Below are 25,579 nucleotides of genomic sequence, written 5' to 3'. Positions count from 1 at the left end.
TTAAGGAGTCCATCGTTTTAAATGCACTTTTCTTTTGGGGTTTTTCGTGTAGGCTACAAACCTTGTGATCCACAAGTCATTCGGGATCGTGTAGCTCACATGGAGTTTTGTTACCAAGAGCTCTGTCAACTGTCAGCTGAAAGACAAGCCCGTTTGGAGGAGTCCAGGCGTCTATGGAAGTTCTTTTGGGAAATGGCAGAAGAGGAAGGATGGATTAGAGAAAAGGAACAGATCTTATCTTCTGATGACTATGGTAAGGATCTGACCAGCGTCATCCGTCTACTTTGCAAGCACAAAGCTTTTGAAGATGAGATGAGCGGGCGGAGTGGTCACTTACTGCAGACCATCAAGGAAGGAGAGGAGATGATTGCTGAGGAACACTTTGGATCTGAGAAAATTAGAGAGAGAATACAGGATATTCAGGAACAGTGGGCTCACCTCGAGCAGCTGTCTGCTATTCGAAGGAAGCACCTGGACGAGACCTCCAGTTTCCACCAGTTCCAAGCAGACGCTGATGACATTGACGCCTGGATGTTGGACATCTTGAGGATTGTGTCCAGCAACGACGTTGGGCATGACGAATATTCTACTCAGACCCTCGTAAAGAAACACAAGGATGTAGCGGAGGAAATCAGAAGTTACAGATCCACCATCGATTCTCTACATGAGCAAGCTGCTGCCCTTCCTGAGGAGCAGTTTGAGTCTTCAGATGTGCAGAGCAGGTTGTCTGGCATCGAGGAGAGATACAAGGAACTGGCTGAGCTGACACGGCTTCGGAAACAGGCTCTGCAGGATGCCCTTACTCTGTACAAGATGTTCAGTGAAGCTGATGCCTGTGAGCTCTGGATTGATGAGAAGGAACAGTGGTTGAACAATATGCAAATCCCGGAGAAGCTGGAAGATCTGGAGGTTATTCAGCACAGGTAACCGCAGTATGAATACCGTCTTTGTGTATGTTTCTGCAAAGCTTTATAAAAAAACATATGATATTTGACAACTGTTCTGTTCTAATTTTAGATTTGAAAGCTTGGAGCCAGAGATGAACAATCAGGCATCACGGGTGGCTGTTGTCAACCAAATTGCTCGCCAGTTGATCCACAGTGGACTTCCAAGTGAGAGAGAAATCAAAGCACAGCAAGATAAGTTGAACACCCGGTGAGTTTGGCAATGCAGGTCCTGCAAACCTCTGCTTTGCTTAAGTGTTCCTGGGCATAAGTTGTTTTTTTTCTTGTTTATCATTGACCATTCTGCTCCTGATGCATGTTGATGTTATTGTTTTGTTCCTTTTGATTTGTGCTAGATGGAGCCAATTCAGAGAACTGGTTGACAGAACGAAAGACGCCCTGAGTTCAGCCCTTAGTATTCAGAACTACCATCTTGAATGCAACGAAACAAAGTCCTGGATTAGGGAGAAGACCAAAGTCATTGAGTCTACCCAAGAGCTGGGTAACGACTTGGCCGGAGTTATGGCTCTTCAGAGGAAGCTGACTGGAATGGAACGTGACTTGGCCGCCATTGAGGCCAAATTAACTGATCTCCAGAAAGAGGCTGAGAAATTGGAAGCTGAGCATCCAGACCAAGCTCAAGCCATCACCAGTAGGCTTGCTGAGATTAATGGTGTTTGGGACGAGATGAAAACAACCCTGAAGAACAGAGAAGAGTCTCTCGGAGAAGCCAGCAAGCTCCAACAGTTCCTGCGTGAATTAGATGACTTCCAGTCCTGGTTATCGAGAACCCAGACAGCTATCGCCTCAGAAGACATGCCAAACACTCTGACTGAAGCCGAAAAGCTGCTTACTCAGCACGAAAACATTAAAAATGAAATTGACAACTACGAGGAAGACTACCAGAAGATGACGGACATGGGTGAACTGGTAACACAGGGACAAACAGATGCGCAGTACATGTTCCTGCGACAGCGTCTCCAGGCTCTTGACACCGGATGGAATGAGCTTCATAAAATGTGGGAGAATAGGCAAAACCTCCTTTCTCAATCCCATGCTTACCAGCTCTTCTTAAGAGACACCAAGCAAGCCGAAGCTTTTCTTAATAACCAGGTATGTTGAAACAAGTTTTTCACTTAATTTTTTATATATAAGATTTCACACTATGGGGGATATTCAATCTCCGCCACTATTTCTGATGGGGGAAATAGTGGCGGGTGCTTATTCAATGCTCTCTTTCCCGATAGCATTGGAGAGGCAGATCGACAGAACAGGCTAGACTTTAAAAACTGTCGGGCCCTTTTGTGGATTGTCGAGATCACAGCCGTACCTCAACAATCCACGGCCGTTTACGCGGACATGCCCCCTTTTTGCCGATCGGCAGGTGGGTCATTGAATCCCGCTTGCCGATATACAGGAGACCAAAACGCAAAAGGGCCAGGGGTCACGGCTGTCGGGACGGTCGTGATACGGGATTGAATACCCCCTATGTATTGCTTTGTTCACGTCTTCATTCTCTGCTTACCACGTATGGGTAGACTTGTTCATGGGGCAAATCACTGCTCCTGCTTTCTCTTCATTGCGCATTTTTTATTATAGATTAAGATCATCTGCAGCAATGTTTTTGAATTTGTCCCACCGTCGTCTTTGTTTGCTTGTAGTTTTGGTATGAGTTGGAAATCCTTTAAGTAGAATTCCAGAAATATGCCTACTGCGCTGTTTTGTTTTATTGGTCTTCACATGCATGGCGGGATAGAGATTAATTCAATCCTAAACTGTATTTTACCTACTTTTTTGCATTTAACTATTCAAACACTGATACGGGGAAAACTTTGGCTTAGAACCAATTTTAAATAAAAAGTGAATTTTATTTTTTATATTAATACAACAATTTGAAATTTTTTATGAATATTATTGTAGTAAACTCAACAGCAGCTTGTTTTATGTTTTTTTTTTTTTCTCACAAAGGAATATGTCTTAGCACACACCGAAATGCCAAATACCCTGGAGGCGGCTGAAGCTGCCATCAAGAAGCAGGAGGATTTCATGACCACTATGGACGCCAGCGAGGAGAAGATTAACGCAGTCGTAGAAACTGGAAGAAGACTGGTCAAGGATGGAAACATCAATTCTGATAAAATTGAAGAAAAAGTTGACTCAATTGATGACCGGTAAGAATGTCCTCTTGTTGTTTCCTTGTGTGGTTAACTCCTATCCAGATAAACTTTTTTTTTTCTTACCCCGATCCCCAAAAAATTGCCAAACTGGGGAATTTCGTGTAGGATAGCCCTTATTCATTGACCGCAAAAACCGTTGCAGATGTGTGTTGCCCCTTTAGTCATTGCAAAATTTGTGAACCAGCCCCTTATCCTTCCTTTTTTGGGGTTTCGCTTTTACAAGATTTCATTAAAGGAATGACACCGTTTAGTCTACTTGATGCCATGAATATACATAACAATTCGAGAGAGCAATCTATACAGTCTCGTTCTCTTATATACTCTACATCCTTTATTTTTGGTCTTCCTTTTTTCCCCATTGCCATTTTCTCCTAATGCTGATGGCTCTAGTATGCAAATTAGTAAGGCACAGATTCCCTAGCACTCCATTAGTGTCAGACTAGCGGTAGCATCTCATTGTACAGCTGTAATACACAGATGTATTGTACCGTATGGGTGCTGTGTCCCATTGAGAAGTCTCACGAGAATATGATGCCATTGGCCTATTTATCGATGATTAAAATTAGGTTTGCCGACATGGTCATTTTTGCAGTTGCTGATTGTTCGGTTCCCACACTGCAGTTCCGGTGCTGGAAGAATTCCGCTAGTAACAGCAGAACCTGTTCCTTTGGGAAAAGATCATGTATATTCCACTTACACCGAGGAGGTGACCTTCAGCAGATGACTAAACAAATATCTTCCACGTCTCATAGGCAGATGGTTGCGCACACTTGTATTCTTTGCTTCCCTGTTATTTACTTGTCAGTGGGTATCGGTAGATGGGGTTTGCAGTTTACCATCCGTCTTCTAATGCATAAACGTTTTTCTCTTTTATTTTAAGGCATAAGAGAAATCGTGAGGCTGCCAACGATGTTTTGTCACGTCTGAAGGACAACCGGGAGATGCAGAAGTTTCTGCAGGACTGTCAGGAGGTGAGCTGTTATCAGTATGCACCACACTCGGCTGTACGAACGTGCACCAGTGCCGGCTTACAGTGACGCAAGCGCCAGGGATGCTGCAGAGTATACCTGGTTAGCGGTCTGTACGTGACCACGTTTCTCTACCAAGCAGATTTCACCAATTATGGTGACGTTCTGTGAACAGGTCTATGGTTCATACATATCTATATGATAAGCAGGTAAAGCTTCTATTTGCCTAGATTGGTGACTTCCTAGCACTTTACTATTTGCTGGCCATAGCCTGATAACATGGGCAATGTGCACGTTCTGTGAACCAAACCAACCACTTAGTAATGACCCCTGTGTTCTAGACTGCTCGAAACAGAAGATATTTGGTTGCTATGTTACCTCACAATGTACATTATTGGTAGACAAGTTAGTAGGCGTATAATGTGCACAATTAAGAATTGTCTACTATAATAATAATACCCATGTAGTTTTATGCTTCGATTCAAACAAAATAAACAAGTTGGTAAATGGGATTTTGTATGCCGGAAGGAGACGCGCGCGCACGAGGTGCGTGCGCGTCCCCTTCCGACGGTGCTGCCCTCGGTCGCCCGGTGCCCACACCGGGCGACCGCACCCCCCCACAGTGGCCAGAGGTCCCCCCCAGCACTATCGAGCGGGAGGCGGACAGTATTGCGTCGGCCTCGCCGCCCGGATACTGAGACGCGCGTGCGTCTCAGTCAGATAGAGGCGCCATGTTGCTGGCGGATCGCCAGCAACACTGAGGCAAGATTCATCTGTAGTGATTTGTTCAGATGGCAGACACAAGATACAAAGTGTACAGGTTGTGAATACATGAATTCCGTATCACATGACACATTGCGCTGTCTGCACTAACGAACCAGGCGCTACCACAATATCTAATGTTTGTGCACTAGTTTTAGCGTAATGGTCCGCAGTTACACTTTACCACACACAAGACATTTTAGTAATTTGCTCTTAGGGGCGGACTCCAGCCCTGTCTCTGATGGTCCGGGTTTGCATATGCGCAATCCTCGGGATTGAACGGCTTCGGTAAGTTCCAAGGCTGCGAACGGAGTAAAAGTCATTCGGTGGTGAGCGACCACTGTGAATGATTTTTTTTTTCCCTTCGCCCGGCTGCATGCGATTTGGATGTGTAAGCGTAAACATCTACTCACATGGCGTCTGGCGGGGGAGGCATTTACCTGCTTGTTTAAAGGTCCGTAGTCATATATTTACTTTTATTATGAATCTATACCAGGGATCGGGAACCTTAAGTCCTCCAGTTGGACTACACCCCCCAGCATGCCCTGCAATTGTTTTCAGCATGGCCAAATAGCAAAACTTCAGCAGGACATGCTGGCTCGTGTAGTTCAACAGCAGCGGGCGGGACAAAAGTTCCCCATCTCTGATCTATGGAATTAGAGCTATACTGGCGTATGTATAATTTAGGCTTCTGTACATTGGGCAGTCGCACTTCTCAGGTGTCCCGAAGTATCTGTATATTAATCATGTATGGAGTCTACGAGCTGCTATGTATTTATTTATGAGCGGGGGGGGGGGTGACTAGTAGATTCTAATTATACCCCTTTCAGACCGCACTTTTTACCTGTTATTTTGCCGGGTTTTTTTTACGGTTTTGATACTGTAATTTGCGCAGTCTGAAAGGGGCAGAGTGAATTTACCGGTTCTATTAAACTGTTTTCTATGGGTTAAAACGGGTTCAGTGTTGTGAAGGAACAAAAACTGCACTGAAATACTGTTTAAAGACAAAAACTGCACTGATATACCGTTTAATGACATGCGTTGTGAAAGGGGTTTTAGCTGGCAGACCCATTTTTAGAAACATTATAAAATACCTGGTCAAAGCCAGTTTTGCGGTCTGAAAGCAGCATTAGATTGAAGTTGTCACACATGCAATCACTACCCGATCTTCCTAATGCGATGGTGCGGTACCGTATAGGGAAATTGCGCTTAACACTTCTTTATTTATTATAATTACATGAAGCAGGAAAACCCAGCACCGTAAATACCTGGCAGCTTCAAAGACAAATCGGAGTCTTGGTGTCCAGCAAAGATGGATGTGTAATACGCTGGACCCTCGCTTCATATCTGAGCGTGTATAATATGTTCCGTGTGCTTCATTTGTAGATGTAATATTTTCCAGATGTCTCGGATAGTAGATTTTTTGGTACTTATGTAGTATCTGGGCTGCCGATTTAGAAATCGGATCGCATCGCATCGTATCGCATCGCATGCGACCAAATCGTATGCGATGCGATGGTCAAGATTTTTCCATAGGATTCAATGTTAAAATGGTCTGAGTCCATTTTAACATAGAATTCAATGGGAAAAAGGGGTCCTTTTCCTTTCTCCACTATCCAAGTGGGCATGGAGTTGGACATAAACCTGTGGCGAGCGTAGCGAGCCACCGAGCCCGAAGCGTGGCGAGCGTAGCGAGCCCCGCGAGGGGACACAGAATACTTTTTAAGAAATATGCGTCCCCTCGCGGGGCTCGCTTCGCTCGCCACGCTTCGGGCTCGGTGGCTCGCTGCGCTCGCCACGCTATATAAAATCAACTCTATGCCCACTTGGATAGTGGGGAAATGAACAGGACCTTCTTAACATTGAATCCTATGCAAAATCGTATCGAATCGCATCTGATTGTATGCCATACAATCACAAAATCGGCAGCCCAGATACTACATAAGTACCGATTTTTTCCTTTGTAACATTGCGTGTGCTGTATGAATAATTACCACCTTTTCCCCCGGACTTTCAGCTGTCCTTGTGGATTAATGAGAAAATGCTCACGGCTCGGGATATGTCTTACGATGAGGCCAGGAACTTGCACAGTAAATGGCTGAAGCACCAGGCTTTCATGGCAGAACTGGCGTCCAACAAAGAATGGCTGGACAAAATAGAGAAGGTAACGAGCTAGAATTACTGTACGTAATGGAACTGGAAAGTGTTACCGGTGCCTGCGGAACGAGCTGTCCTTTACGTACCAGTGCAGCTGTGGGGAGTCTCCGTGTAGCACTGAGCGCCAAACTTTTTAGCAGCTGCTCTTCAGAACATAAAGGGGTAATAGCTTTAGGTTTGTGATGGTGGTCTGCTGGATTTGTGCCTTCTGATTGGCTTATTGCTGTGATTTCACAGCCACACCTCACCGCCATCCAGTTCTAAAAAAAAAAATATTTTTTTTTTACATTCCTGTAAGGCTGAAACGCCACAGCGGTAAAATACAAGGTGATATGTATTAGGCTTAATATAATGCAGAAATGTTACTAGGGGATACTGGAATTAGCCTGGGGTTTAGACAGTGGTGTTGACACATTAAATCCTTGTTGATTTAAACTTGGCTCCTCCCCTCTACACACCACATGGCCTTAGTTAAGTACCTGTTGGAGCCAGAAGGTTGAGGACTGTTCTGAAGTTTTTGTTTTGTTTTTTCACTTTTCTTTTTTACTTCCTCCGGGCAGATTACTGCCGCAGTCTGGCTTCACAAGCCTCTAGGTGGCCCTGCCATTAATGCACAAGTTGTACACACACAGGGCTCAATCAAACTACCCGCAAGTTTATCATGGGTGCGAGCAAGTGTGGCACTTACAGTATTACCGGATTCACAGTTTTTGCTCACCACCCCATTTGGCTGCGTAAAATCCGCAAGTAATTGGATTTACCCCATAAGTTTATTGTGCTGGCATAACTGTCTTTAATGCGCGATTGTGTTTTTCCCTTTTGTTCCCCGTCACATTTTGTTGGGGAAGGACAATACTGCGGGGGCATCCTCTGATAAAGGGGCATCAGCAAAAAAAGTTTTTGCATGTGAAAAATATGTAAAGGCATACATACAGGCATGGTCATACAAAGAGGCTGATCTGAGAGTGCAGTGTATGTACAGTCTTCATTTGTACCAGTGGGGGTACACCCTCTACTTCCTTATTTAGTGTTTAGTGTGCTGTATAGAGGGGGAGGAACCAAGTTCAGATCAACTAGGATTTAAAGTGTCAGGCTCCCTACACAGCCGTCTATACCCCAGTGTAATATAATTCCAGATTCCCCCCTGGAATAGGAGCAAAAGATTTTACAAGTGCACAAAAACACACTGCGGCCAGTGATTCAGGTGCTAAGCAACCTATCAGCATGTGTATGGGTCAGAGGAGGAAACTCACACAAATACATAAAAAAAAAAAAACTCTGCACCCTGATCCGGGTAGAAGCCAATGGCAATCTCTGTGCATTTACCATAAACTTTATCTGAGTAACATTTCTGAAGGTGTTCCATTGAATGGTTTTATTAGTAACTGTATTTTTGGTGCCTGTTTTGTAGGAAGGAAACCAGCTGATTGCAGAGAAGCCAGAGACTGAGGCCATAGTGAAAGAGAAGATGACAGCCCTGCATAAAATGTGGGAAGAGCTGGAATCCACCACACAGACTAAAGCCCAGAGGCTCTTTGATGCCAACAAAGCGGAGCTGTTCACCCAGAGCTGTGCGGATCTGGACAAGTGGCTCCATGGACTAGAGAGTCAGATTCAGTCTGACGACTATGGGAAGGATCTAACCAGTGTCAATATTCTCCTGAAGAAGCAGCAGGTGAGTGAGTGGCCAGTGCGGTACCCCCAGCCCAGGGCCCTGTTTATAGGACGCACCTAGAGCAGGCGTGTCCAAACTATGGCCCTCCAGCTGTTGTGAGTCCCATCATGCCTTGCCACAGTTTTGCTATTAGGGAATGCTAACACTATGGCAAGGCATGCTGGGACGTGTAGTTTCACAACAGCTGGAGGGCCACAATTTCGACATGAGTTATAATTTACTTATTGTAGCAGCAAAAAAAAAAAAAACTCCATAAATCATCTGCTGATTTTTACGTCTAAAGGGTTACTATGTCTGATTCAGTGTAGCTGGCTGCCAATATCGACAATGACTAGCTGGTCCTAATACACTGAATAACCTCCTATTATTGGCTGCTGTACATGAAGGAACAGCAGGGTGGAGCCGATCACTGCAGATCATCCGTGTCTGATACCCTGGGGGTGTGCAGCTGGGTTATAATGTGACCGTACAGCATCTTTCCGTCAGTCTGAGCAATAGGGTGTCCTGATTCAGCGACGGGCGCCGTGTACACGGTGTCTGCATCTTTAGGTGCCACCGCCGTGCTGATGCTGCAGAAGTAGTCTTGTATATACCAGCTTCTCTGGTCTGCTGCGTCCGAAGCTGCAGACCGGAACATCTGCACAAACATCGATTATCGGAGTAGCACTTAGGTGATCTCACGTTACCAGTGAAGCTGCTTTGAAAGAAGCAGGCACTGGCCTCTGCATGAAATTGGGATCACCCCCCTCCTGTGTTTGAGAACGCTCTTAGTCGCTGCTCAGCGTCTGAACACCATAATTTTTCAGTGCACTACACAAAGGATAGTTCTACAACAAGATACATAAGCTTTGCTGTAATTCTCTAAGGACCATCAGCCTGTGAGCACAACATGAGACGTGTCAGAAAGAAATCACTTGTATCAGAGGTAAGTGTCAAAGGCTCTTAAGCTGGATATATACGTGATATAACTAAAGTGTGCATGGGGGTTTATGAAACCTCTGCAACGTTAGGGAGAGCCGCTCCATCCTAAGCAGGCAGAGGGCCAGATGTAACCAATCTTCAACAATGAATAAAATGGAGAGTTATAAACAGCCAGCCAATCAGCTACTAACTATCATTTTACAGGCTGGGTTTATAAAATGACAGGTAGCAACTGATTGGCTGTTTATCACCTTTTGAAGCTTGATACATCTGACACAAAGTGAAGACTGACTGTCCTGCATTAACCATATCCATTGTAGGCTACGTCCTACTGTCACCATCTAATCCAGACATCACACATTTGCACAGCACATGCACCCCCCCCCCCCCCTCCTCCCGTTCCCAAAATGTAAAGGAACCAAACTGTAAATTAAGCAGCGGATCAATTCTGTTCCATTAATGTCTATTACGCGATCTGTTCTGTCGTGGAAATTCGCAGCGGGCCACAAGACGCGTATACTCCGGAGGGGTGAAGTAATGAGTGACGTAGCCAGACAGGGACTGCGGTCTGTGCGATATATTTATTCCCTTTCCTGCCAGAGGGGCCCAGTCTGCCTTCACATTAAATCACGTTACAGGCGTCAGGGGAGTCATTGAATTGAAGAATTGTCTGACCTGTTCTTCATCTCATACAGAACTTCCTTTGTGCTCTGCTTTAGTTTCAAAGGTTTGGGTGAGAAAAGATCATTCTTTCATCTTATAAAAGAATATAAGAGAACCCAGTTTAGATTGTCTACTGTAATAGATGGTAAGCAGGGACGTCCCAAGACACATCGCTAGTTACTACATTCCCCAATATAGAGAAAAGCAACCGATCATGAAACGCAGTGAGAGGAAATATGCCTAGGTGATACATAAGGGACTCACTCGTGCTGCATTACATAAGTGCAGATAACTGCAGCACATATACAGTATAATGCTGTACTGCGAGCTATGTGTTCTGCACACTGTTCCCAGATAACTGCAGCACATATACAGTATAATGCTGTATTGCGAGCTATGTGTTCTGCACACTGTTCCCAGATAACTGCAGCACATATACAGTATAATGCTGTATTGCGAGCTATGTGTTCTGCACACTGTTCCCAGATAACTGCAGCACATATACAGTATAATGCTGTGTTGCGAGCTATGTGTTTCTGCACACTGTTCCCAGATAACTGCAGCACATATACAGTATAATGCCGTACTGCGAGCTATGTGTTTCTGCACACTGTTCCCAGATAACTGCAGCACATATACAGTATAATGCTGTATTGCGAGCTATGCGTTTCTGCACACTGTTCCCAGATAACTGCAGCACATATACAGTATAATGCTGTATTGCGAGCTATGTGTTTTGCACACTGTTCCCAGATAACTGCAGCACATATACAGTATAATGCTGTATTGCGAGCTATGTGTTTCTGCACACTGTTCCCAGATAACTGCAGCACATATACAGTATAATGCTGTATTGCGAGCTATACGTTTCTGCACACTGTTCCCAGATAACTGCAGCACATATACAGTATAATGCTGTATTGCGAGCTATGTGTTCTGCACACTGTTCCCAGATAACTGCGGCACATATACAGTATAATGCTGTATTGCGAGCTATGCGTTTCTGCACACTGTTCCCAGATAACTGCAGCACATATACAGTATAATGCTGTATTGCGAGCTATGTGTTCTGCACACTGTTCCCAGATAACTGCAGCACATATACAGTATAATGCTGTATTGCGAGCTATGCGTTTCTGCACACTGTTCCCAGATAACTGCAGCACATATACAGTATAATGCTGTATTGCGAGCTATGTGTTCTGCACACTGTTCCCAGATAACTGCGGCACATATACAGTATAATGCTGTATTGCGAGCTATGTGTTTCTGCACACTGTTCCCAGATAACTGCAGCACATATACAGTATAATGCTGTGTTGCAAGCTATGTGTTTCTGCACACTGTTCCCAGATAACTGCAGCACATATACAGTATAATGCTGTTTTGCGAGCTATGTGTTCTGCACACTGTTCCCAGATAACTGCAGCACATATACAGTATAATGCTGTATTGCGAGCTATGTGTTTCTGCACACTGTTCCCAGATAACTGCAGCACATATACCGTATAATGCTGTGTTGCAAGCTATGTGTTTCTGTACACTGTTCCCAGATAACTGCAGCACATATACAGTATAATGATGTATTGCGAGCTATGTGTTCTGCACACTGTTCCCAGATAACTGCAGCACATATACAGTATAATGCTGTATTGCGAGCTATGTGTTCTGCACACTGTTCCTAGATAACTGCAGCACATATACAGTATAATGCTGTATTCCAAGCTTTGTGTTTCTGCACACTGTTCCCGGATAACTGCAGCACATATACAGTATAATGCTGTATTGCGAGCTATGTGTTCTGTACACTGTTCCCAGATAACTGCAGCACATATACAGTATAATGCCGTACTGCGAGCTATGTGTTTCTGCACACTGTTCCCAGATAACTGCAGCACATATACAGTATAATGTTGTACTGCGAGCTATGTGTTTCTGCACACTGTTCCCAGATAACTGCAGCACATATACAGTATAATGCTGTATTGCGAGCTATGTGTTTCTGCACACTGTTCCCAGATAACTGCAGCACATATACCGTATAATGCTGTGTTGCAAACTCTGTGTTTCTGCACACTGTTCCCAGATAACTGCAGCACATATACAGTATAATGCTGTATTGCGAGCTCTGTGTTTCTGCACACTGTTCCCAGATAACTGCAGCACATATACAGTATAATGCGGTGTTGCGAGCTATGTGTTCTGCACACTGTTCCCAGATAACTGCAGCACATATACAGTATAATGCTGTATTGCGAGCTATCTGTTTCTGCACACTGTTTCCAGATAACTGCAGCACATATACAGTATAATGCTGTATTGCGAGCTATGTGTTCTGCACACTGTTCCCAGATAACTGCAGCACATATACAGTATAATGCTGTATTGCGAGCTATCTGTTTCTGCACACTGTTCCCAGATAACTTCAGCACATACACAGTATAATGCTGTATTGCGAGCTATGTGTTCTGCACACTGTTCCCAGATAACTGCAGCACATATACAGTATAATGCTGTATTGCGAGCTATGTGTTCTGCACACTGTTCCCAGATAACTGCAGCACATATACAGTATAATAATGTATTGCGAGCTATGTGTTCTGCACACTGTTCCCAGATAACTGCAGCACATATACAGTATAATGCTGTACTGCGAGCTATGTGTTCTGCACACTGTTTCCAGATAACTGCAGCACATATACAGTATAATGCTGTATTGCAAGCTATGTATTTCTGCACACTGTTCCCAGATAACTGCAGCACATATACCGTATAATGCTGTGTTGTGAGCTATGTGTTTCTGCACACTGTTCCCAGATAACTGCAGCACATATACAGTTTAATGCTGTATTGCGAGCTGTGTTCTGCACACTGTTCCCAGATAACTGCAGCACATATACAGTATAATGCTGTATTGCAAGCTATGTATTTCTGCACACTGTTCCCAGATAACTGCAGCACATATACCGTATAATGCTGTGTTGTGAGCTTTGTGTTTCTGCACACTGTTCCCAGATAACTGCAGCACACATACAGTTTAATGCTGTATTGCGAGCTATGTGTTCTGCACACTGTTCCCAGATAACTGCAGCACATATACAGTATAATGCTGTACTGCGAGCTATGTGTTCTGTACACTGTTACAAGATAACTGCAGCACATATACAGTATAATGCTGTATTGCGAGCTATGTGTTCTGCACACTGTTACCAGATAACTGCAGCACATATACAGTATAATGCTGTATTGCGAGCTATGTGTTTCTGCACACTGTTCCCAGATAACTGCAGCACATATACAGTATAATGCTGTATTGCGAGCTATGCGTTTCTGCACACTGTTCCCGGATAACTGCAGCACATATACAGTATAATGTTGTACTGCGAGCTATGTGTTTCTGCACACTGTTCCCAGATAACTGCAGCACATATACAGTATAATGCTGTATTGCGAGCTATGTGTTCTGCACACTGTTCCCAGATAACTTCAGCACATATACAGTATAATGCTGTATTGCGAGCTATGTGTTCTGCACACTGTTCCCAGATAACTGCAGCACATATACAGTATAATGCTGTATTGCGAGCTATGTGTTCTGCACACTGTTACCAGATAACTGCAGCACATATACATTATAATGCTGTATTGCGAGCTATGTATTTCTGCACACTGTTCCCAGATAACTGCAGCACATATACAGTATAATGCTGTATTGCGAGCTATGTGTTCTGCACACTGTTACCAGATAACTGCAGCACATATACAGTATAATGCTGTATTGCGAGCTATGTGTTTCTGCACACTGTTCCCAGATAACTGCAGCACATATACAGTATAATGCTGTATTGCGAGCTATGTGTTTCTGCACACTGTTCCCAGATAACTGCAGCACATATACAGTATAATGCTGTATTGCGAGCTATGTGTTTCTGCACACTGTTCCCAAATAACTGCAGCACATATACAGTATAATGCTGTATTGCGAGCTATGTGTTCTGCACACTGTTCCCAGATAACTGCAGCACATATACAGTATAATGCTGTATTGCGAGCTATGTGTTCTGCACACTGTTACCAGATAACTGCAGCACATATACAGTATAATGCTGTATTGCGAGCTATGTGTTTCTGCACACTGTTCCCAGATAACTGCAGCACATATACAGTATAATGCTGTATTGCGAGCTATGTGTTTCTGCACACTGTTCCCAGATAACTGCAGCACATATACAGTATAATGCTGTATTGCGAGCTATGTGTTCTGCACACTGTTCCCAGATAACTTCAGCACATATACAGTATAATGCTGTCTTGCGAGCTATGTGTTCTGCACACTGTTCCCAGATAACTGCAGCACATATACAGTATAATGCTGTATTGCGAGCTATGTGTTCTGCACACTGTTCCCAGATAACTGCAGCACATATACAGTATAATGCTGTATTGCGAGCTATGTATTTCTGCACACTGTTCCCAGATAACTGCAGCACATATACAGTATAATGCTGTATTGCGAGCTATGTGTTCTGCACACTGTTACCAGATAACTGCAGCACATATACAGTATAATGCTGTATTGCGAGCTATGTGTTTCTGCACACTGTTCCCAGATAACTGCAGCACATATACAGTATAATGCTGTACTGCGAGCTATGTGTTTCTGCACACTGTTCCCAGATAACTGCAGCACATATACAGTATAATGCTGTACTGCGAGCTATGTGTTTCTGCACACTGTTCCCAGATAACTGCAGCACATATACAGTATAATGCTGTATTGCGAGCTATGTGTTTCTGCACACTGTTCCCAGATAACTGCAGCACATATACAGTATAATGCTGTATTGCGAGCTATGTGTTTCTGCACACTGTTCCCAGATAACTGCAGCACATATACAGTATAATGCTGTATTGCGAGCTATGTGTTTCTGCACACTGTTCCCAGATAACTGCAGCACATATACAGTATAATGCTGTACTGCGAGCTATGTGTTCTGCACACTGTTCCCAGATAACTGCAGCACATATACAGTATAATGCTGTACTGCGAGCTATGTGTTCTGCACACTGTTCCCAGATAACTGCAGCACATATACAGTATAATGCTGTACTGCGAGCTATGTGTTCTGCACACTGTTCCCAGATAACTGCAGCACATATACAGTATAATGCTGTACTGCGAGCTATGTGTTCTGCACACTGTTCCCAGATAACTGCAGCACATATACAGTATAATGCTGTACTGCGAGCTATGTGTTCTGCACACTGTTCCCAGATAACTGCAGCACATATACAGTATAATGCTGTATTGCGAGCTATGTATTTCTGCACACTGTTCCCAGATAACTGCAGCACATATACAGTATAATGCTATATTGCGAGCTATGTGTTCTGCACACTGTTCCCAGATAACTGCAGCACATATACAGTATAATGCTGTATTTCGAGCTCTGTGTTTCTGCACACTGTTCCCAGATAACTGCAGCACATATACAGTATAATGCTGTATTCCGAGCTCTGTGTTTCTGCACACTGTTCCCAGATAACTGCAGCACATATACAGTATAATGCTGTATTTCGAGCTCTGTGTTTCTGCACACTGTTCCCAGATAACTGCAGCACATATACAGTATAATGCTGTATTCCGAGCTCTGTGTTTCTGCACACTGTTCCCAGATAACTGCAGCACATATACAGTATAATGCTGTATTGCGAGCTATGTGTTCTGCACACTGTTCCCAGATAACTGCAGCACATATACAGTATAATGCTGTACTGCGAGCTATGTGTTTCTGCACACTGTTCCCAGATAACTGCAGCACATATACAGTATAATGCTGTTTTCGAGCTATGTGTTCTGCACACTGTTCCCAGATAACTGCAGCACATATACAGTATAATGCTGTATTGCGAGCTCTGTGTTTCTGCACACTGTTCCCAGATAACTGCAGCACATATACAGTATAATGCTGTATTGCTAGCTATGTGTTCTGCACACTGTTCCCAGATAACTGCAGCACATATACAGTATAATGCTGTATTGCGAGCTATGTTTCTGCACACTGTTCCCAGATAACTGCAGCACATATACAGTATAATGCTGTATTGCGAGCTCTGTGTTTCTGCACACTGTTTCCAGATAACTGCAGCACATATACAGTATAATGCTGTATTGCCAGCTATGCGTTTCTGCACACGGTTCCCAGATAACTGCAGCACATATACAGTATAATGCTGTATTGCGAGCTATGTGTTCTGCACACTGTTCCCAGATAACTGCAGCACATATACAGTATAATGCTGTACTGCGAGCTATGTGTTTCTGCACACTGTTCCCAGATAACTGCAGCACATATACAGTATATTGCTGTATTGCGAGCTATGCGTTCTGCACACTGTTCCCAGATAACTGCAGCACATATACAGTATAATGCTGTATTGCGAGCTATGTGTTTCTGCACACTGCTCCCAGATAACTGCAGCACATATACAGTATAATGCTGTATTGCGAGCTCTGTGTTTCTGCACACTGTTCCCAGATAACTGCAGCACATATACAGTATAATGCTGTATTGCCAGCTATGCGTTTCTGCACACTGTTCCCAGATAACTGCAGCACATATACAGTATAATGCTGTATTTCGAGCTCTGTGTTTCTGCACACTGTTCCCAGATAACTGCAGCACATATACAGTATAATGCTGTATTCCGAGCTCTGTGTTTCTGCACACTGTTCCCAGATAACTGCAGCACATATACAGTATAATGCTGTATTGCAAGCTCTGTATTTCTGCACACTGCTCCCGGAATCCAGCCCAGTATCGGACGGAGAAAGAGGAATAAAATGACTTGAAACATTAGCTCATAAGGCGTCTGACAGAGACGGGAAGCCATGGAACAAAGGGGGGAATGTGTAAACAGCTCCGCGCTCCTACACAGCCCCTGTCTGCTGCAGACTCTAAACAGCTTCTGTTTGCACATTAATTGTTCTGGAGTCTGACGGTGACTGCGGAATGCGATCTTTCAAATGCCAGATATTAGGAGGAACCGAGAAACTGAGAGGTCACTGTATGCTGGAAATAAGAACTTCATTTAGAGCCTTTATTCCCATTCTCTTTATGACTCTCTCTCCCCTGAGCCCAGCGTTATATTTAGTTCAGACTTCAGCCAGATTTGGGCATCAGGGAAGGGACTGTAAAAGCTTCTGCAGGCCTCCAAGGACAAAGGCTCTGTTACAGTAAGAGGCTCTGCAGAAATCAATGGGATCCGTTCAATGTCACTTAGTAACTGCAAAATATATGGAGGCGCTGCGCTGTACTGTACTTTACTTTTATTTTTGTGTTATTGCTCCGAAATATATGCCCCCATTCCTGTTTCTCTATTCCCAAAATAGTTCTTTGTTCTCTGTAAGGATCGGAGAACCTGGCCAAAAGATGTATGTGATAGGAAGAGCGAATGTGTCACTCGAAAGTCAAACGCAGGCCGGCCATTCACCTGTATAACCCACATCATTCATTTCCCTTATTCATGGCTTCTGGGAATCATGAAAGTGACACAAAAACTCTATTGCGTGTGGGTCTAATGGTGCATACACACTACACGATATTGGTGGCTGCCGCAGGGACCGGAGGCAGAGCGTACACACTGGGCAATATAATGGATGATGTCACTCAGCACTTTAAATGTTCCCTCACCAATGTGTAGTCTAAAAAAAGTATAAGCCAGGACTTTAGGACATTTTGGGGGGCCTTTAATTCACCTTCTTACCACCCTTGAATCAGTCCTATAATAATACTGCCCCACAATACAGAAACGTGGGTTATCATGTGTGTGCCGAAGGCTAGAATTTGGGCTTCTGACAATGCATAAAATGTACGTAAGTACAGGCAACAAATAAATTGGCTTTGATACATGATTACATCCTGCGAACTGCGTAACCAATCATGCGGAGTCCGGGCTCTTCTCGCAAGAGCTTGCATTCTTAATCACATCTTGAGTGTGAAGTGCGTAAGAGCCGGCAGTAAGTGACTGTTACTGGACCGGATCCGTTCAGTGCTCGCCGGAGACATTCTCTCTCGCTGCTGAATGTTAACGCTGTTTGTCCCTTGCTCGATAGATGCTGGAAAATCAGATGGATGTCCGAAAGAAGGAGGTGGAAGAGCTGCAGAGTCAGGCGCAAGTTCTCAGCCAGGAGGGGAAGAGCACGGATGAGGTGGACAGCCAGCGTACAGTGGTGGAGCACAGGTTCGTGGAGCTGCTGGCACCACTGAACGAAAGGAAGAAATACCTGCTGGCTTCTAAAGAGATCCATCAGTTTAACCGGGATGTGGAGGACGAGATTGTAAGTGTCTCATCGCACACGTGTTCTATATTCTGATTTTATCGAGCTATAAGGTTTTTTGCTTTTGTATTTATCAGTCAATAACGGTTTATTGTGTTTTCAGCTCTGGGTTGAAGAGAGAATGCCCATTGCCACGTCCACTGACCACGGGCACAACCTCCAGACTGTACAACTACTGATCAAGAAGAACCAGGTTTGTACAGTGGCAAATGTTCAACCTGTGCATATGTACATTGTGTAACCCTTGTGCAGCGTTCTAAACCTACAGATGGCTTTAATGGTAAACGTGTACAAAGAATGGTGGAATTTTCTGCATTATTCTCAGCTTTGTCAGTTTTACTTCACCGCTCAGATTTTTTTTTTTTTAAACGTCATCAGAATGACGGACATTATTGCTTTTCGTCTTAAGTTGTCTCAGTCGCTCTTGTTTTTCACCAGTCCTTTTATAGAATAACTTTTAGAAGGCGATATCGTTTTTCATATGGCGAAGAGTTAAATCATGAACCATCTGAAAACTGCATTTCCTGAGCATGCTGCATTCGTACTCTGGAATGCGTTTGGTGTAATTTCCTTCCTTGCTGCAATAGCAGCTACACCCCGAATGTAAACATCAGTACGAGTGTAGTAAGGAAGAAGCGGTTTCCATTATCCTTCAGTTCTGGGGCCTGGTTTCCGTTTGGAGAGATCTCCTGGAGGCTTTGTGTTCACACTGACTGAGATACTTCAAAGGGACAGATTGCGCCGTGTGTGTAATGTTTGATTGTGTTATTTTATCAAATGTTTGCTTTAAGGAGTCAAAAGAAGTATAGGAATAATGTGGCTGGTGGAACAAGTTCTGGCACATTTATTAATGCACAGAACAATCTTTTACATTATATTCCCCATCTATGGTAGGGTTGCACTAAATGTCAGTGGAGGTTGCAGCCATATTGGATTTTCAGATGATTACTCAGTGATATCTACAGGATATGGTTTAGCTGCAGCAGAACCACTGTCATGTAGGGTACACACCAGGGCGACCCGCTCACGATGCACATCGTGATCGGGTCGTCAGTGTCTCGTCCGACCCGCTCACGGTGACGCGGGGGGGCACGACCCGCTCACGATGTGCACCGTGAACGGGTCCGATCCGATGGCGACCCGCACCCGGCTGTATGGTCGTCATTGAGATCCTACCTGCAGCAGGTAGGATCTCAATAACGACCAACCGACCCGCGGGACCGCGCATCGGATCGGTATCGGTCCACACCAGGACAGAAAAGGGCCCAATCACCACACAATTTACATCCAATTTGTCGGAATTGGATCTAGATTGAGGGGATTGGGCCCTAGTCGTCCTGGTGTGTGTACCCAGCATCAGTCCTTGTTCTCAAGTCATCCACCTCATTAGTTAGTTAACCCCACCTCCTCCTACGTGTCCCTCGTGTCACTTTCACATCGCAAAGCCTGGTCCAACCCGGGATCTCTGGGGCTTTCACACTAAACCTGGGTTGCTCTGTTCTACACAGCCTGGTTCGAATTGCCAGATTGGTCGACTCGGGTTATTAGGTTTGATGCTTTCACAATGCACCTTGATTCAGGTTGACCAGGCAATAACCAGGTTTTAAATGATGTGGAAGTGTTGGCCCAAGACTCAGAACGATATGTTAGTTTAATGCTTCAGCCCTTCCAAACGTAGTGCCCAGTTCTGAGGAGGGAATAAGTCCTACCAGTGATGGCTCTTACCTCTCTAGTTGAGAGGGGATGCCGGACACCCCCCCCCCCCCCTTCCGCTGCCTCTGCTGTTGGTCCCCACCACCGCCTGTTCGTCCCCGCTGCCTGTCCTGATTCCTGGGACCGGCCCATGCGCAGTAGCTTCTTCTGTACCGCACATGCACTGGCCCCCAGCCTCTGTGGGCTGACTTCCAATAGGAAGTCACTGCCAGTCACAGTGAAGCCAGAGCAGTCTCACAGACTGCGCCTGGCTTCATATAGTGGCGGATTTTACCTGGGGGGGGGGGGGGGCTGCAGCCCAGAGGTAAAAACTGCCACTGCATCCTACATTAGACCTTTCCATGAAAGCCTACTAATAAGATAGATAAACCCATAAGGTGACGATTCACAGTAGCCAGGAGTATTCACCGTAGAGCATGAGATAACCATTCCTGTTAGGGGTATTTTGGCGGCCAATGACGAGGGTGTAACGTGTACCTGATGTGTGCTCTGTGCAGACCCTTCAGAAGGAGATCCAAGGACACCAGCACCGCTATGATGACATCTTTGAGAGGAGCCAGCAGATCTTGGAAGATGGCAGCCTTAACCCCGAAGCAATCCAGCAGCGACTCGCCGATCTGGAGACGTTATGGAGCCTTCTCATCGAAGAGACGGAAAAGCGGCACCGGCGGTTGGAGGAGGCGCACAAGGCTCAGCAGTACTACTTCGATGCCGCTGAGGCCGAAGCCTGGATGAGTGAGCAGGAGCTGTACATGATGTCAGAGGAGAAAGCGAAGGTGATGGGGATGTGGTGACTGACCGTATAGCTTGTGGTTATTACTGTAGCGTTACTGCGGCAATCATTCTTTTTGAGGCCAGAGCCTCAGGTAAAAGAAACCTGAATTATAAATATATACGTAGTGTTGGCTACACTACAACACAGTACAGAGATCAGGTGGCACTTACTATATTCTTTGCTACAGGCATGTCCATACCGTGGCCCTCCAGCTGTTGTGAAACTACACATCCCAGCATGCCTTGCCATAGTTTTAGCATTCCCTAATAGCAAAACTGTGGCGAGGCATACTGGGACTTGTAGTTTCACAACAGCTGGAGGGCCATAGTTTGGACCTGCCTGCTTTACTATGCAAAACCCAAACTACTAAACCTAATCTGCTTCATAAAAAAAGAAAATGCCCTCAATACTAATATACAATACATATGTTATGGGTAGATTTACACACCACAAACGTATTCAATTTAACGGAATAAAAATATTTTAAAATATTATCAGTATTGATGATGATAATATCACGTCAGTAGTACAAGCTGGATAGTATGTGCTAATGCCTTATTGCTCTCATGTCGGCATTGCGTTGACATTGACCTCAGACTTTGCCCTGCTATTGCACATGCTGCACATTTTGGTGCAGAGCAGACAATCTGTGCATTGATTTTATAAAACCATTACTATGGTTTTAAAGCAAAAAAATAAATATCCTGGAACCTGCCTAGTAGGAGGCTACGTTGGCCGCAGTAAGTGGTTTTCTAAGAGCCTTTCTGTGCTGTTTGCAGCATTACATGTACCATTAAAAATACATGTTCGGTGAGCTAGAACACAGGGGATTAGTATATAGTAAACATCCATTATGTCCAGGTTCTTCCTTTCAGCGCAGTTCTGTTGGAGACGTCTCTTTCTGTTACGCTGACCTCTGGCACTCTCTTGCAGGATGAGCAGAGCGCCGTGTCCATGCTGAAGAAGCACCAGATTCTGGAGCAGGCGGTGGAGGATTACGCAGAGACTGTGCATCAGCTTTCCAAGACGAGCAGGGCGCTGGTGGCAGATGGGCATCCCGAGAGGTTGGTGTGACTTACGGTTTATGTGCAGGCGCAGTAAGGCTGGTTTCACACACTCCGGTTTTGTCCGGACGGCAAAAAGCCGGACACATTTTGTCCGGCTTTTTGCCTGACAGTTGTCTTTCACATGCACCGGCTCCGTGAGCCAGTGCTATGTAAATTTGAGGGTAAATACTGAAGTGACGTCAGTTTGGGGGCGGTGGAGAGCTAAAACCGGACACCAAATGACCGGTGTGTGTGAAAGGCCCTCAGCACACACTGACCTGTGAGGACGGGACGGCCACGGCACGGCAGCCGGACACTGCAGTGGAAAGATCCGGCTGCTACCCGGTAACCGTGCCGTGGCCGTCCTGTGTGAATGGACACATAGCTGTCCATTACACACTGTAGGGGCGGCACGGCTTTTAAGCCGTGCGGTAATTTCCCGTCCGGCAGGAGCCGGACAGTGTGAAACCAGCCTTACTTGGGAGGTATTCATTCATTTATACAGGGATAATGTCCTAGCTAGACAAATGTATGATCACTTAGAACAAGGGATGCCAACCCCGGGGCATTTTTTAAATCCTGGGATTCGGGATTGAAAAATGCTCAATCCCGGGATTGACCTCCCTAATAAAAATAAAAAATGGCCCCGCCCCCAATTAATTTCTAAACCTAAACACCCCCTTCAGCCAGTCCTCCCCCACCCCCCTGACCTGCCCTGTCACGTCACTTACTGCGGCAGTGGTGACAGTGAAACAGTCCTGCTGCTGCCAATCTCCGACGGGCGGCATAGCGGGCAGCTGTCTGGGTTTGGGACAGTGTGCTGTGTTGACCGGCATAGCGGCGGCCAGGCTGCGCAGCGTGATGTAATTTCAGGGGTCACGCTGCGAAGCCTGGCTGGGCGCTGCCATGCCTGTCAGTACAGCGCACGGTTCCGACTCCGGAACACAGGCACCGGGGGTAAGAAGCATTCAGCCAGGCAGCGTCTGAGCCATATTCTAAGGTGCTCAGCGCTGCCCGGCTTTAAACAAAAAGTTCATTTTGGCATGGGGTACTAATCCCGGGATTGGAAGCTTCAATCCCGGGATTCAAATCCTGACCATTTTAGGCCCAAATCCTGGGATCCCTACTTAGAACAATGGTTCCCAAACTTAGTCCTCTAGGAAAGCCTTAAAACCTGCGCTGTTACAGTGACTTGGTTTGGAAACCTGACCATACAGTAGACATTATTTTTAAGTCCATCCATCTATGTAATTGGCTTCCCAGATTCTGTTCATACTGTTCAGTTTTCCATCATGTTTAACGTGTTTTTTCCCTTTCCTTCTCCCCCACAATCCTCAATCACCCCGGGTGCAGCGAACGCATCAGCATGCGTCAGTCGCAAGTGGACAAACTGTATGCAGGTCTGAAGGATTTGTCGGAAGAGAGGAGGGGAAGGTTAGATGAACGTCACAGACTTTTCCAGCTCAACCGTGAGGTGGATGATTTGGAGCAGTGGATTGCAGAGAGGGAAGTTGTGGCCGGTTCCCATGAGCTGGGGCAGGACTACGAACATGTTACTGTACGTAATCTTCTTGTTTATACCAGATATAGGTTATGGAGTCATTGTTGTATGGTAACTACTTCCACAAGTAGGAAGATCTGGGTTGCATTGAGAGGTGCAAGGAACTCATTCACCGATGATGATTTGCAGTGGTCGGATGTCTTTGATCTTTGCTAGGGGGTGTACATAGTATTTGCAGAGCTGTATACGGGGCCTGATGCAGTTGCAACTTCGATGGTGTCGCATCAGAGCAATTGTTGCTACTTGCAGACAGAGCCACAGGAGGAGGTGACAGGGAGGTGTGTCTACAAAAACACAATCCTGTTGTGTCAGTCTTTGCTGTGTCTTGGCGTGCGACTGTGATCGCCTGCACACAAAAAATGGTGCCTGCATTGCAGCTCCCAAGGAGGCACTCGGGGAGTCGATGTTTCTTCTGCATTAAGATTGCGACTGAGGGCGCAGGTGCAGAACATGTTGCGATGGCTCTGGTGGGTGTGTCTATTCTCTTGTCGGTGGCTGCTACACTTGTGTCATAACCGCCCAGTGTGTATTCACCTTCAGATAGCCAGGCTTCAGAATAAAGTGTTTTTGCATTATCCCCCCCCCCCATATAATCCCCAATAACTGCTGGCTTGCCTCGGGGGCAGTCCATTAACCACGGTACTTTAGCACGCTTAATAGGATCTCTCCTGAGTAATTAAGGCTGATTAACAAGACTCGCAGAGCGGACACCAGACTTTAGAAACCTGTTTAATGAAACCTTTGATCTTGGTAGAGCTTACATACAGTATACTGCATGCCCGGTAATCAGCCTGGCTCCCTGTGCTCCCTTACAGGATGCCTTGGTTACCATCCAGATTGCCTTAGAACGCTCTCTTTAATTCATAGTGTCACAGTGACGGGGCCAAAAGTGTGGCTGTATCAATTGTGTCTCTGTTTCTGCGGATTTCATCTGTTCTTGGGTCTTTAATCCAGGTTTAATTTTTTGAATTAAGTCTTTAAACGTTTATGTGCCGATTGAACGCTGACTATTTTATTTTCTCTCCCCCAGATGTTACAGGAACGGTTTAGGGAGTTTGCACGTGACACTGGCCACATTGGGCAGGAGAGAGTGGACACCGTCAACCACATGGCCGATGACCTCATTAACTCTGGACATTCCGATGCCGCTACCATAGCGGAGTGGAAGGATGGTCTCAATGAGGCCTGGGCGGACCTCCTGGAATTGATTGACACCAGAACGCAGATACTGGCCGCCTCTTACGAACTGCATAAATTCTATCACGACGCGAAAGAGATCTTTGGGCGCATACAGGATAAACATAAGAAGCTGCCGGAAGAGCTGGGCAGGGATCAGAACACTGTAGAAACACTGCAAAGAATGCACACGACCTTCGAGCACGACATCCAGGCACTGGGCACGCAGGTGAGAGCCGGTGACAGTTTCCTCCTCGCCTCCAGTAATCTCTTGGCTTGTCTAGGTATAAGTTTATGGTGACGCTCTTGTCTGATCTTCCGAAAGTGTAGAGAGGGAGTTACAGGTCTACAAAGGCCTCAATGCATTTTGGTCTCCAGAAAAATGGCTTCCGCTTGTATAGCCCAGCCAGTAATAAGGAGAACTTTTATTGAATTGACCTAAAACGGATGTCCCATGGGAGGGGTGAGGAACACACAGGTGGGGAATTTACTAAGATGGGCGTTCTATTTTAGAATATTGCTATGGGCAACCAATCAAAATCTACTTATTTAGATATCTACTTACTTAGATAATATCATTGGTTGCCCCTAGCAACATCCCCTCTACAATATAACTCCCATTTCAGTAAATTGACGCCAAAGACTCATACGTCTTTGTAGTTGACTAAATTGTGTTTAAAACGCACACGGTTAGGATTTC

At 45.3% G+C, this 25,579-nt stretch overlaps 1 protein-coding gene across 2 annotated transcripts in view; it reads left to right on the top strand.

Moving 5' to 3' along the window:
* Nucleotides 1-25,579, top strand: part of SPTBN1 (spectrin beta, non-erythrocytic 1) — a 155,406-nt gene that overhangs the window by 109,154 nt on the left and 20,673 nt on the right. For both annotated transcript variants that reach the window (XM_083175223.1, XM_083175224.1), the window contains 13 exons: nucleotides 53-923; nucleotides 1,018-1,155; nucleotides 1,301-2,057; nucleotides 2,913-3,115; nucleotides 4,002-4,092; nucleotides 6,869-7,015; nucleotides 8,420-8,683; nucleotides 18,384-18,608; nucleotides 18,712-18,801; nucleotides 20,819-21,097; nucleotides 22,030-22,160; nucleotides 23,496-23,700; nucleotides 24,734-25,108. In XM_083175223.1, the coding sequence (XP_083031349.1) occupies nucleotides 53-923; nucleotides 1,018-1,155; nucleotides 1,301-2,057; nucleotides 2,913-3,115; nucleotides 4,002-4,092; nucleotides 6,869-7,015; nucleotides 8,420-8,683; nucleotides 18,384-18,608; nucleotides 18,712-18,801; nucleotides 20,819-21,097; nucleotides 22,030-22,160; nucleotides 23,496-23,700; nucleotides 24,734-25,108 (3,776 nt within the window). The remainder of the gene's footprint in view (nucleotides 1-52; nucleotides 924-1,017; nucleotides 1,156-1,300; nucleotides 2,058-2,912; nucleotides 3,116-4,001; nucleotides 4,093-6,868; nucleotides 7,016-8,419; nucleotides 8,684-18,383; nucleotides 18,609-18,711; nucleotides 18,802-20,818; nucleotides 21,098-22,029; nucleotides 22,161-23,495; nucleotides 23,701-24,733; nucleotides 25,109-25,579) is intronic.

The sequence above is a fragment of the Crinia signifera genome, chromosome 3, assembly GCF_055691185.1.
Source record: "Crinia signifera chromosome 3, ASM5569118v1, whole genome shotgun sequence".
Lineage (NCBI taxonomy): Eukaryota > Metazoa > Chordata > Amphibia > Anura > Myobatrachidae > Crinia > Crinia signifera.
Note: the sequence above shows the minus strand (reverse complement) of the source record. Positions and strands in the feature narration are given on the sequence as shown.